This window comes from Vombatus ursinus, unplaced genomic scaffold (genome assembly GCF_900497805.2).
Source record: "Vombatus ursinus unplaced genomic scaffold, bare-nosed wombat genome assembly UNPS02014777.1, whole genome shotgun sequence".
Classification (NCBI taxonomy): Eukaryota; Metazoa; Chordata; class Mammalia; order Diprotodontia; family Vombatidae; genus Vombatus; species Vombatus ursinus.
The window spans coordinates 3,031,249-3,046,393 of NW_020954555.1; the positions used below are offsets into that span (position 1 = coordinate 3,031,249).

General features: G+C 39.5%; 1 protein-coding gene across 1 annotated transcript in view; it reads left to right on the forward strand.

Annotated features, from left to right (window-relative positions):
- Positions 1-15,145, forward strand: part of LOC114045079 (protein THEMIS2-like) — a 34,200-nt gene that overhangs the window by 1,876 nt on the left and 17,179 nt on the right. Inside the window, exon 2 of the mRNA XM_027864917.1 lies at positions 11,458-11,598. Within this exon, the coding sequence (XP_027720718.1) occupies positions 11,458-11,598 (141 nt within the window). The remainder of the gene's footprint in view (positions 1-11,457; positions 11,599-15,145) is intronic.

A 15,145-nucleotide genomic window follows, 5' to 3' on the forward strand; every position in this document is an offset into this window, starting at 1 on the left:
GTAAGTGTCAAGTGTCTGAGGTCGTATTTGAACTCAGGTCCTCCTGACTCCAAGGCCAGAGGGAGCTCTATCCACTGTGCCATCTAGCTGCCCAACCACTAGGGTTCTTGAGACAATCAAATAAGATATTTGTAAAGCATTTGACACATAGTAGGCACTTAATGAATGTTTGTTTCCTTCTTTTCTAGAGCAAATACCTCTCATGGCCTTGGTTTTCTCTTCTGTAGATTGGGGAGGAATCCTGCACTAACTGCCTTAAAGGATTATTGTGGGGAAAGTGCTTTCTAAAGTGTACATATAATAGCTTCAAGAAGGAACTTGGCACATTTTAGAACATCTGGGAGAGGGGAAATAATGAGAAATAAAGAGAAGAGCATTGAGCCCCCTGACTTCTATTCCCTAAGCTGATCTCCCAGGGAAAACTTTGCTCTCTGTCCTCCCAGACCCCAGACCAAAGGCTTAGAGCAGGGAGAGAAGCCAGTACCCCAGTTATCCTGGGAGAAGCCCCCCTAGGACTTTACACAGAAAGGCTGACCTCCAGTGTCACTCTGAAGAGCATTGTGTCTTGGAGACAGGTAGAGGGTTATAGGATGCTAGGGAGGACACATTGAGGGAAGAGATGGGAAGGCTGTACAAAAGGCTAGAGGTTCGTAGGAAACAAGGAAAGGACAGACTGCAGGGTAGGGGGTTCAACCCAGCCATCATGGCCCTGAGGGAGAAGGGAGAAGGAAGAAGGGAAAAGAAAGGAACCTAAGGCCAGTGTCTTCAAAGGCTGTCTTCTTTTTTAGATCCCCAAACATTTGCATTGGTGCTTCAGCCTTCCCAGGCCAGAGAACCCACACCCACACCCACACCCAAGTTCCTTCTGCTCACCGAGGTTCCCACACCCTTCAGGTCACCTCTGGCCTGCCCTACCCACTTGTCAGGTTGCTTACGCTCTTCCGTAGCTTGATGACCATATTTCTTTCTCCCTAGGTCCATATGCCCATCCACTGGAAAATCCTTTCGTTCATTCAACAAACCATAACTGATGTAAAGTACCCACTGACTTGAGGCTGAAAAAGATAAAAGTTTAGATAAGACACAGCCCCTGCCATCATGACACTTAGCTTCAGTAAGGTCTGTGATGAAAATACCAGTGTCAGTGTATCTGATCGCAGAAGCTAAGAGGTAAAACAAGGTCAGACCTGGCTGATGCAAATATGGGATAAATACTGAGTACTAGAGGCCTTTTTTTTTCTTTTTTTAGGAGGCAGGAAAGTGTAACAGAAGGAGCTCTGGATTGAAAGAGGACCTGAGTTGGAATTGCAGCTCAGGTGCTGCAAGTAATTCAAATTTAGCATTTATTTTTTACAATAATTTTTATTGATAATAAAAGCTCTCTAACCTTTCCCTCCCCCAATCTCTCAGCTAAAGATGTTGCCTCTTACTTTATTGAAAAAAGAATTGAGGGCATTCAACATAACCTCCCTTTTCTCTGATTTTCTTTATCTCAAAACCCCCTGACATCATCTCTCACACTCTCTTCCTTTCCACCCGTCTATGACAGAGATAGTCCTTCTTGGCACGGCCAACCCCTTTACATGTGCACTTGATCACAACCCCTTCCATCTTTTCCAGTAGATTGCATCCTCAATTCAATCATCGCCATCCCCCACATTCTCAAATCTTATCCTGTCGTCTGGTTCCTTACCTTCACACATGTCCAAATCTCCCCCAACCTTAAAAAAAAAAACTCAACTGGAGCTATCAAGCTATCATCCACTCCTCCCTTTCTCAGCCAAACTCTGAAAAAGCTGTCTAGAGTTTTTATCAGATTGCACGCCGTCTTGGGGAGGGAGGAGGGGAGGGAAGGGGAGAAAATTGAAAACTCCAAAGCTTATGGAAGTGAATGCTGAAAACTAAAAATTAATTAATTAATTAAAAATTTTTGAAAAAGCTGTCTATATTCCTATTCTGCCACTCCTCAACCCTTTGCAATCTGGCTTCCAAATTCTATCACTTACCTGAAACTGCTCTCTCCAAAGTTACCAAGGAGCTCTTTTTTGTTGTTGTTTTAGATGAGTGTTCCTTTCCTCCCCCCCAGAAAGCCATTTATATAAATTTTTTTTTAAGAAAAAGGAGGGAAAAATCAGCATAACTGATCAATTAAGTGAAAAAAAAATCTGAAAATATATGCAATGGAAAACATTTGTGAACCTCCCATCTCTGCATAGGGGTGCAATTGGTGATACCTTCTCAAGTCTCCTCTTTTGATCCATGTTTGATATTTGCTTGATCTTTGTAATTTTGCAATATTCACTTTTGACTTTTTGGTACACGGTTATTCTTTCCGTTGACATCATTGTGTAAATTGTTTTCTTGGCTCTTTACTTCCCTCTGTGTTAGTTCATATAGTTCTTCCCAGGTTTCTCTGTGTTCATCACACATGTCATTTTTTATAGTAACATTCTTACAGTAACATTCCTTTACATCCATGTGCTGCAGTTTGCTTAGCCATTCTCCAATCATTGGGCATCTACTTTGTTTCCAGTTCTTTGCTACCACATAGTTACTGCTTCAAACATTTTGCAGCATGTTTTTAGAGGCAGGTAGGTAGTACAGTGGATAGAGCATTGGGTCTGGAGTCAGAAAGACCTGAGTTCAAATCCCACCTCACAAGCTGTATGACTCTGGGAAAGTCATTTAACCTCTGTTTGTCTCAGTTTCTTCAACTGTAAAATGGAGATAATACCTCCCAGGGTTGTTGTTGTGAGGATCAAATAAGATAATATTTGGAAATTGCTTGGCACATGTAGGAGCTATATAAATAATGCTAGCTAGGACTGTTGTTATTATGTTGGCATATATGAGGACTTTCTTTTTATTAGTGACTTTCATGGAGTATATGCCTAGTAGTAGGCTCTCCGGGTCAAAGGTTATGGACAATTTAGTCTGTATTTTCATAATTCCCTATTGCTTTCCAAAATGTTTGTGCTAAATCACAGTTCCACCAACAAAGCAGTAATTTCCCAGTCTCCCCAGAACCTCTCCAACACTGACCTGACTATTGCTGTCTTCTTTGCCAATTTGTTGAGTATAAAGTGAAACCTCAGGGCCTTTTTTTAAAATTTGCATTTTTCTGATTATTAGTGATTTGGAGCATTCTTTCGTATAATTGTTAATTGTTTGCAATTCTTTTGTGAATTGTTTGTTCACATCCTTTGACTACTTATATATTGGATAGACTTAGTTTTATTTAAATATATGTGTGTTTAAACAAAATATATGTTTAAATAAAATGAAAAGTTATAGATAGAAAGATAGATATACATATATGTGTCTGTTCTGAGCAAATATTTATAAATCATCTACTATGTTCAAGCACTTGGGATACCAAGACATCCTCTAATTTCCCTTCAGATTTATGCTCCTATAAAACAAAAATGAAATCGTTTCTGCCCTCAGGGAACTTATAGTCTATTGGGGGAAGCAAGTAGAAAAATAAATATAATGGGGGCAGCTATGTGGTGCAGTGGATTGAGCTCCGACCTTGGAGTCAGGAGGACCTGAGTTCAAATCCGGCGTCAGACACTTGAGACTAGTTGTGTAACCCTGGGCAAGTCACTTAACCCCGATTGCCTCACCAAAAAGCAAAAAAAAGAAAAATAAATATGAAATATATGCGAGGTAAATACAAAGTAATTTTTAGGTTCTTGGGTGAATTGAGGATTATCAGCTGGGATAGGGGCAGTTATCCATGAAGACCTTATGTAGAAAGTGGTAATTGCAGAAAGCTAGGAGGTTCTTCAAGATGGAGGTGAGGAGGCAGACGTTCCAGGCATAGGGCCAGCTGGTGCAGAGGTACAGAGATAAAATAGGAGATGAAATGATTGGTCTAGGGAATGGCAAGTTTGTTTGGAAAGTAGAGCGCATGAAGGATTGCACCGTGTAGTAAGCCTGGAAAGATCGGGTGGAGCCAGCTTGTGAAGGTTTTAAATGTTGAACAGATGAGTTTGTATTTTATCCTAGAGGCAAGAAAGAGCCAGTGGATCTTCCTGAGCAAGGGTATGGCATGGTGAGTGCTTTAGTGATATCAGTTTGGAAGAGAGCATGAGGGCTCAGGAAAATGGAAAGTTAGGGGTAAAGGACAGCAAACAATAGGAGGCAAGATGCTGGATGACTTTGTTGTTCAGTCGTTTCTGGACTCTTTGTGACCCCGTGGACCATAATGCCAGTACTGTCCAGGGGGTTTTCTTGGCAAAGATACTGGAGTGGTTTGCCATTTCCTTCTGCAGTGGATTAAGGCAAACAGATGTTAAGTGACTTATTCAGGGTCACACAGCTAGTAAGTGTCTGAGATCAGATTTGAATTCAGGTATTCCTGACTCCAGGCCCACCTAGCTGCCTGAATACATCTATGGAATTCAGGGAGTCCTCTTGGTATATATTATAAATTACCAAAATTTTGAAATCTTAGAAGACTGACACAATATGGTTAAGAGAGTTAATGAGGAATCAGAAACCCAGAGTTGGTGGTCAAAAAGTTGATTTGTGGCATATGAGAATTATAAAATCTGATTTAAAAGACAACTATGATTTTGGCAGGAAAATGGTCTCAATAGCCATTTTGTCTCAGCAAAGACAAGAGACTTTTTTATGTTTTGGGTTTTTTTTTATGTTTTCAAAGTTGCTGCTGAAATCCTTGGGCTCAAAATTGAACAAGGCAAAAATTAAACATAGAGGGTGGTGAGGGCGAATATTACAGTCTATAGTCAGAACCCCACATCAAGAACTGTTAACCTTCCTAGAAGCTCAAAATGTACAGCTGCATGAATTTTTTCTTGGTAATTCAATTAATTAGTAATTATTAGTAATTAATTAGTAATGATCAATTTGGCAGCCTCTACAACTGTCCTATGGAAGGATCCAAGGATGGCCAGGAACTTTTATTGTAACTGTGACCATCCTATAACACATTTAGAAGTTTTCAGAAAAGAAAAAAACCAAACACCACTATATTATTTGTGTTGTAAAGCAGCCACTGGCACAGACTGGCAGTTGATCTGGTAAAATGTCGGCCTCCTTGGACCACATACTTTGAATTGAGAGTCTATTTTGGATATAATGATGTCTAGGCTCTTTAAAGAGGGCTAGATCTTTTAAAATAAATGCTCCATGAATTAGAATACATATATTTGAAAACCACCTAGGTTAATTATACAGAACAGTGTCTGATTCTGTGATCTAAACTGTGACATGTACCACAGCTGACCTCCGAAGCTTGTCATCCAAACCATTTAATGAGTAATATCTCATCCAAGGGCAATTTAAGAAGAATTCCTTCAGTAGGTATAGAATGAGCAAAACTGATCAAAGTTGTATTTAACTGAAAAGCTTGAAATAAATATATAAAAAGAATGTTTTTATTTTTAAAAAAGTCTTAAAATGCTCATATCATATGATATTGATTGTATGGTAACTTGCCATAAATGTTCGCTTGGTGAATATTTGATATCGTCTTTACTTTATTGCCTTCTGGTTATTATACATTGTATGAAGCTCTCGTCAGATAGCTTCATGAGATCCTAAGCCTACAGGTAGAAGGGACTTCAGAGGCCCCTGAATCTAACCCCCTCATTTTAGAGGTGGGGCGACTCATCCAGGGCCACCCAGGTGAGAGCCTATTCAATGTGAAGTTTTTTTAGGAAACTATCTGCTTAACATGACTAATGTGAAACTATGTTTAATATGATTATATAGCCAATATCAGATTGTGTGCTATCTTGGAGAGGGGTTAGAGAAGGCAGGGGGAAAATTTAGAACCCCAAATCTTATAAAAGTGAATGTTGAAAACTAAAAATTAATTAATTAATTAAAAGAAAACTATCTGCTTAGTTGTTATTCACAGATCAGTTTTGGTGGGATATTACTAGAGTCGTGTAGATTAGACTGTACCTGATGTTCAGATATTCTTTTTCTTCCTCAAATAAATTTATTTAAATCTCTCTTTCTCTCAGTCTCTCTCTCCTTTTTCCCTCTCTTTGTCCTTTCTCTCTTCTCTCTCTCTCCTCTTTCCCTCTCTTCCTCTAACCCCCCTTACACACACACACACACACACACACACACACACACACACACATACACACACACAAACATGTATCACTTTGGTATTTGTGTGGAGAACATGTTAGGAAGGAAAGCATATTTGATCCCCCATATCCAATCCATTGCCAAAGTCTGTTGATTTCATCTTTGAAACATCTCTCAAATACGCCTTCTCTCCTCTGACATTGCCGCCATACTGCCGCCATTTTGGTGCAGACCCTCATCACTTCACACCAAGACTATTGCAGTAGCCTGCTTACTGGGGTCTGCCTGCCTTACTCAAGCACCGAAGAGATTTTCCAAAACACATCGCTCCCCTGCTCGATAAACTCTAGTAGCTTCCTGTTGCCTCCAGGACCAAATACCAAACACTTTATTTGACATTCAAAGCCTTTGATGACCAAGTCCCTTCCTACCTTTCCTGTCTTCTTACACATTTACACTCCCAGTATGTATTCTCTTCAATCTAGTGACACTGGCCTTCTGGCTGTTCTTTAAACAAGCTTCTCCACTTCTCAGCTCTGGGTATTTTCCGTGGCTGTCACCCATTTCTAGACTGCTCTCCTTCCTCCTTGATGTCCTAGCTTCCCTGGCTAAAATCCCATCTTTTACAAAAAGCCTTTCCCAATGCTCATTAATTCTAGTGCCTTTCCTCTTTTAATTATTTCCTATGTATCCTGCATGTAGCTTATTTGTACATAATTGTTTACTTGTTTCCCCCATTATATTGTGAACTTCTCAAGGGCAAGGACTGTTTTTCACCTTTTTTTTTGTATCCCCAGTGCATAGCATGATATCTGGCATATGGTAGGTGCTTAATAAGTGCTTATTCACTGACTGACTAAGAGTGAAGTGAGGCAGGGAGTCCAGTTAGGAGGCCATTGCAATAGCCCATTCCAGTGGTGATGAGGGCTGGAACTGGGTTGGAGAGAAAAGGACAGAATGAGGTGTTGTCCAGGTAGAACTGACAAAACTTGGCAATTAATAGGATGTGAAGAGTGAGAGAGAATGAAGAGTTGAGAATGGTGACTCCAGGTTGTAGACCTGAGCTCGGAAAGTGGTACCCTCTGCAGAAATAGGGAAGTTAGAAAGTGAGGTGGTTAGTGGGGGAAATGGTGAATTCCATTTTGAACACCTTGTGGGAATTCTAAAATTTTCCAGTCTGCAAGAAAAACCACTGAGGCAGAGCTTTGAGCCAATGGCATTTTATTAAAGGTCCATGGCCCCCTCTAATGAAATGGACCTCAGATCTTCCTCATACTCTGAGGTGCCCCTTTCCTCCAGGGCCTTAGTTTTATAGTGCTTGATACTCCGATAATACAAGTGAAGTAGATAAAAAAACACAGAATCTCATTGGTTGATAGACCTTGCCCTTGACCTTCTAGGAGGGTCTACACAAAATACAGAATCCCACTAGTGGACAAACAGGCTAGTGAGGAGACCTTAACAGACCTATATTGACCTTTCAGGAGGTCCTACCAGACAGATGAGTATACCCATGGTCTGGGCTGTTAAACAGATTTCAAAACATCTACCTAGGTAGATGGGCTGGTAGAAAGGCAGGCCTCAGGCTGGCAACTAGGGTGACTCATTGGCCAAGTGTTAATGGGCATTTCCCCATGTTGGGCAATAGAGAGATGACAAGGCACAGAGGGGCAACAGAAATAGGTGGGGAAGCTTTCCATGTAATTGAGTCACCTCAGCCATGCTGGGCTTGGTCATCATAACAAGGAAAAACAAGGGTTGAGGTCCTTTAATTAGCTTCCTATGATTAAGCAAGTGAACTTATAATCTTCAGTTCATACCTCTGGGGCCTATTATAAGCTCTACAAAACTTAAAATCACTACCCTTCTGGAATCATGTCTAACTAATTAATATTGATTGAATAAAATAGGTGTCCAATTAACCATCTATCATAATCTTGAGTTCAAGATACCTATGGTACATACAGGGAGAGATGTTTAACAAGCAGTTGGTGATGGGAGATTGTAGCATAGGAAAGCTTCCCATATAAAGTTCTCAGAGTCATTTGTATAGCAATGATATTAAAACCCACAGGAGCTGATGAGATCACTGAGAGGGTATGCATTTCGAGAAGAGAAGAGGTCCCAGAACTGAGCCCTGGAGCATGCCACTGATGGTAATCATGAAAAACAAGGGGGAGGAGAAGGTGGTCGACAGGGTCAGATACTCTAGAGAGATCAAGAAGGATGCAGTCTGAGAAAAGGCCATTGGATCTGGCAATTAAGAGAGCATCAGTAACTTTGAAATGAACAATTTCAAACAAAGTAGATGCCATCCAGTGGGGGAATGGTTGAACAGGATTTGGTACAGCTTTATTCTATGATGCCACAGAAGCCTCCTTACCCTGGAAGTGCACTCCACTCCTGGACTTCTCATACTTCTCTCCTGAGGCCTCTTTCTCTGGTTGGTTGATTCTCCCTAGAACTTGCATTATAAGGAAAGTGACCATCTCTTCCTGACCCTCCAGATTTTTTTTCCAACATGCCCCTAGACTATCGGTACTCCCCACCTTGATGTTCAGTTTCCTTTTATGTGTTGTCTTCTTCCATTAGAATGTAAGCTCCTTGAGGGCAGGGACTGTCTTTCTTCTTGTATTTGTATTCTGAGTGCTTAACACAGTGTCTGGTGCATAATCAGCACTTTTTTTTTTTTACTTGAATTGATGCCAAATGAAATAAGCAAAACCAGGAAAACAATATACAAAATAATTATAACAATATAAACAGAAAGAACAACCACAAAATTATTGAAACTTTATATTGTGAAATTAGAGAGAACATACTTGACCCAAAGAATAAGAAATAGGAAAAGACCTCCTCAGAAAAGTTCAGGGCTCAGGAGTGTATAATGGCAGATTTTTTTGGGGGGGGATTTATTGACCAGTCTTGCTAATTTTTTTTCTTCCTTTTAAAAATATTGTTATAAGAGATGGCTCTTGGGGAAGGGGAAGGGAAGGAACACAGGGGGAAGTCTTGTTGATGTAAAAAAAAATGAATGAAAATCTATTTTTTAAAAAGAAAAGAACAGTTTCTGTCGAAATGGGGCAGGAAATCAGAGGGTCAGAGGTTGTAAAGTGAGTGGGATGTAAGAAAATGGAAGCCTTGAGTATAGATGGCTTTTTCTAAGAGTTTGACTCTGAAAGGGGGGAGAGATACAGGATTATAGTTTGAAGGGATGTTAGGGTAGTGAAGGTTTGGTTGTGGACATGAGGAGGGAGAGAGCTCCAGGCATCGGATAAAGCCAGTGAAAATACCTAGAGGTGAGAGATGGAGTGTGTTGTGAGGGGAATAGCAAGGAGTCCAGTGATGAAGAGTTGGTAGAGGTGGGTAAGGAAGGATTTGTATCAATCATCTGCCTCCTTTTTGATGAGGAAGTGTTAATCTTTCCATAGCTGCCTTAGTTCGATGTCAGTATTGTACTGGCTCTTAGGGTATTTTGCAGATCTGTTAAGGTCCATTTTATAGTTCCAAAAGTGTGCATGAAGATTGGTATTGAATGGATGTTATTGTTTTAAATGTGTTTTTCCCATTCAGCTTTGATTGTAGGATACCAGAAAGTCTCAACATACACAGACATCACTTTGACATTTTTATACTAGTTGTGTATTGCCTAGAGAAGATCAAGATATTTATAATTATTGTCTTCCTCCTTGTAATGTTCAGATTCAAACTCAAAGTCTTTGGGCTCTGTCTTTCCTTAGAGTATGTTAAAAATTTTAATACGTAAAAGTCCAAATGATATTTTCTTATTGTTTGAGAAAGACTCCACAAGATGAAGGAGTCATCTAATGTGTCTTTTGATGGAACCAAATAGTTTGAAATCATCAATATTTATCAAATGATGAATTAATAAGAGGTTTTGAGTTTCAACTCCCTTTTTAATTAGGAAACCATACTTAATTATATTTGGGAGAGATGATAATGGATCTAAGACTAGGACAAACTATGTCCCTAAAAAATGACACATTTTATAGCATCTTTTCTTGAAATTATTGTGTTGGTGATATGTTTTACATAGAGAACAGTTTTCTGTATAGACATCAAATGGATATCTCACTAAACTTATTTTGTATATTTGCAGGACATGAATAAGCCATGGGTACAGAACTGAGTTAAAAGCTTTGTGGTAACTAACAGAGGCAATCTAAACATTATGGAACTTTTAGGAAGCTTGTTTCATAATTACCAAATCAATAATAAGTTGTTCTTTATGCCTCTGGGACAGCCATACTTTTTTTTTGCTCCTTAGCCAATTTATTATTATTTTTTCCATGTTAATAGATTTTTTTTTTAGTGACACAAACTGAGTGTATAAAGTATCAAAACATGTAGAGGTCCTGTAGGTGGAAGGGCCATGAGTGTTCTCGTCATATCATAATATGTGTGTGTGCGTGTATGTGTGTGTGTGTGTGTGATGGGTTCTAAGAGGAAGCTAGTAACATGCTTTGCTAATCAGTAATTCCTGAGTCAATATGAAGGACGTGAGCTGTTATGAACTATTTCTGGCTCTGCTATTTCCCCATTGTTCCGAGAAGCTAGTATTTATTTCCTCCCTTGATGAAACCATTTGCTTATTCGTTATACTAATGCTGCCCAAGCTTTCCATTTCTCTCTTAATTGAACCTTGTGTTTTGGGTAGGTTGATTTCTTGACCTTACACATGATCAGATATTTTCCAGATCCTCCTGTTTCAGGGTTTCTCTCTCACCATCCATTTCTTTCACTTCCCAAGCCTCTATAGTCAAATTTTGGGTTGTTATTGAATGGTTGACTGTTCCTTGCACTGTTTTGACTTGTTACCCTTACCCTTTGATTCATTGATCCTTAACTTTTTGCTTCCTCTTAGGGATTAAAGGGATCTAGAGTTTCTGATAGGTTTTGTTTCCTTCTTTTTTCTAGTCAAACCCAGTTGGACATGGGTTGGAGAACAAAAGGCCTGTTCACTGGTTCTTGTTTGAGTGGCTCTGGTCCCAGAAGGGAGATGGTCAATCAAGGCTGTAGGGGTTGGGGTGGGGGTGAGGGGCAGGGGCTGACTGGGACTCAGGACACAACTGAATGGGGAAAACTGAAGAATGTTGGGGAGGAAGGAAGAGGGTTGGACTAGGAATCAGAAGGCCAGAATTCCAGTCCTGGTTCTTCCAATAATCATCTATGTGACCTTGGGCAACTTACTTTAAAACTCTTTTGCCCCTGGTTTTCTTGATTGTACAGTTGGGGTGATAAAAGCCTCATCAAGGCTGTTGTAAAGATCAAATGAAATACCATAAATCTTTTTATAAGCCTTAAAACACTTTTTAAATGTAAGTTGTTAGTAACATATTGCTGCCCCTGTGATTTTTTCCATAGGCTCCATCTATGAACTTGGTGGGATTGAGTGCTGTTTGTCCACTGGAGACCTCATAAAAATCATCCAGATTAATCTCAAGAAAGTGATCTGTAAGAACCCCAAAACAGGCCACATCACCGAGCTCCCTCCTGACTTCCCAGGTGAAGCGGAAACCTCTCCCTCTCTCCCATCCCCCACTACCTTCTTCTCATTCACCTAAATCAGGGGTTCTTAACCTAGAGACTATGAACTTAGTCTTGGTGTTTTAAAAATATTTTGATAACTGTATTTCAATATAATTGGTTTCTTTTGTAATCCTAGGGATTTTATTTTATGCATTAATAACATTATTCTGAGAAGGGGTCCTAGGCTGTACCAGCCTTACAAAGGGGTCCAAGACCCTAAAAAAAGTTAGAGTCCTACACTGAACCCTAGCCTGTGCTCACATTCTTATATTTAAATGTATGCATGCATGTGTGTGTATACATATATATATATATATACACATACACATATATATATATATACACACATATACATATATATATATATATATACATGACTGAAATCAATGCAAGGTTTATTAACCACTTACCATTTGCAGAGCATCTGCTAGGGACTGGGAGAATACACGATATTTGGTCTTGGCCCTCATTTTGTTTGGAGAGTCTGACACATATGATGAGAACAGTAATAATAATGATTAATGATAATAATAACTAGCATTTACATAGCTCCTTAAGGTTTGCAAAGCACTTTATAAATATTATCTCATCCTCATAACCTTGGGAGGTAGGTACTATCGCCATCCACATTTTACAGATCAGGAAACTTGAGACAGGCAGTGGTTAAGTGACCCGCCCAGGGTTAACCAGCTATGTAACTGTCAGAGGCAGGATTGAACTGACTCTAGGTCTTCATAACTCCATGCTCCAGCACTATACACCATGCCCTTAGCCGACTCAAATAACGGTATCTCAGATACCAGTAATGTGAAATAATCCATGATAAATACATTCTAAAGAAACAAAGTGCTCTGTGAGGCTTGAGGGGAAAGGATCATTCCAAATAAGGGAGTCAGGAAAGGTTTAAACTGGACTTTGAAGGATGACCAAAAATTTAACTGATTACACTGGGAAGTCAGGATATTTCAGGTTTAGAGGTGGGGAAGCACTCTCAGCATTTAATCTCATATTTAGGAATGCTAGGAGTGAAAGTGTGTTGGAATTTGGGCAGCTGAATGCAGCCAGGGGTTCTGCCACACTAGCATATCTGACTGCCCAATTCTCTGTCAGCACAGGGTTCAAAAAGGTCTCCCCATGATCCTCTCCGTGTGTCTCTGAGTGTCTGTGTAGCTGGACAGTTGACCCTGTCTTGGCCTCTCTACCTGACCCTGTCTAATGATCCTGTGCCTTGTTGTTCTAAGGTTCTGTCTGGGCTGCTCGGAGCCAATCTGTGTGACTCTGTTATAAGCTCTTCTCTGTCCTGCCACCCTACCTCCTTCCCAAACAGCCAGTTACCTCAGCAAACCATCCCATACTTTGGTTCCTCCAAGGGATGTTTCAGTGACATTAACTCAGTGACTTAATTCAGTGGCCCTTAAACTTCACCTGAATCTGCTGTGCTCTGTCCTGGAAAATTCTCTTCCAAGCTGTGGACAGTGGGTGCTTCAGGGGGCAGATAAAAAGGATGGACTGGCCAGGGTTATGAGAATGCCATCCCTTTATTCTGTGTCCACTTGAGCTGGAGGGATGCTCTTTTTTTTAAAATATATTTGTATTTATTTCATTAAATTTTCCCAATTAAATGTAAAAAAATTAACATTCATTTTAAGAAATGTTGAGTTCCAAATTCTCTCTGTCCTTCCTCTCCCCTGCCCTTTGAGAAAGCAAGCAATATTGTGAAGTCATGTAAAGCATATTTCCATGTTAGCCACGTTGCAAAAGAAAACACACACACACACACACACAAACAAGAAAAATAAAGTTTAAAAAGTATACTTCAATCTGCACTCAGAATTCTTCAGTTCTCCCTCTGGAGGTGGAGAGCATTTTTCATCATGGGGTCCTTTGGAATTGTCTTGGATCATGCCTTGATCAGAGTAGCCAAACCTTTCACAGTTGATCATCATTATAGTATTGCTGTTACTGTGTACAATATTATCCTGGTTCTGCTCACTTTACTTTGCATTCCTTAATATAAATCATCCCAGGTTTTTCTTAAAGCATCCTGCTTGCCATTTCTTATAGCACAATAGTATTTCATGATAATCATATGCCACATCTTGGTCAGCCATTCCCCAGCTGATGGGCATCCCCTCAATTTCCAGTGCTTTATCACAACAAAAAGAGCTGCTATAAATATTTTTGTACATATAGGTCCTTTTCCTTTTCCTTTCATCTCATTGAAGTATAGCCCTAGTAGTGTTATTGTGGGCTTAAAGGGTGTGCACAGTTTTATAGCCCTTTGGGCATAGTTCTGAATTGTTCTCCAGAATGATTGGACCAGTTTACCACTGCACCAACAGTTTATTAGTGTGCCTATTTTCCCTCATCTCCTCAAGCATTTGTGACTTCTGATAGGTGTGAAGTGTTACCTCAGAGTTGTTTTAGTTTGCATTTCTCTAATAAATAATGACTGAGAGCATTTTTTCATATGACTATAGATAGCTTTTAGTTCTTCTTCTGAAAGTTGCCTTTTCATACCCTTAGACCATTTTTCAATTGAGGAATGGCTCTTGTTTTATAAATTTGAATCAGCTCTCTGTATATTTGAGAAATGATGCTTTTATCAGAGAAATTTGCTGTAAAATTTTTTGACATCCCTTCTGTGTATCCTTTAGCAAAATATAGTTTCCCTGATTATTCCTTTTAATTGTGTGTTTTTGCTTTCACTTTGTCTGAGATCATTATTGCTACCCCGGCCTTTTTTACCTCAGCTGAAGTTCTTTTATTTGAACTCTTTGTGTGTCTTTCTGTTTTAGTTGTGTCTCTTGTAAACAACATATTGTTGGATTCTAGTTTCTAATCTATTCTGCTAACTGCTTTCATTTTATGTGTGTGCTCATCCCATTCACATTCACAGTTATGATTACTAACTATATTTTCCTCCATCCTATTTTTCTCTGTTATTATCTTTCTCTTTTTATCCTGTCCTTTCTCAAAAGTCTGTTTTGCTTCTGATCACAGCCTTCCTTAACCTGCCCCCCCTTTTGTAACCCCCCCCCACAATAATTTTTAAATTGTCTGTTCTAAATCTGTTTTCCAGGTCAGTTGCTCTTCTGATGAGATAGTTCACTTTTTTTTTTTTCTTTTTGGTGAGGCAGTCAGGGTTAAGTGACTTGCCCAGGGTCACACAGCTAATGTGTCAAATGTCTGAGGTCAGATTTGAACTCAGGTCCTCCTGATCCCAAGGCCAGTGCTCTATCTACTGCTCTACCTAGCACAGTAATTCACATTTTCTTTTAGTTTTTCATTCTTTTTACATTGATTGTTTCTTGATGTATCATGGAGGCATTGCTTTCCACTTGCCCAATTCTCTTTTTAAGAAGATCTTTTCTTCAGTGAATTTTTGTACCTCTTTTTTTTTCTATTTGGCCTATTCTGCTTTTTAAGGAGATCTTTTCTTCAGTGACTATTTATGTCTTTTTTACCATTTGGTCAATTCTTTTTTTTTTTTAAATGTTGTTTTCTTCAATCTTTTTGTGCC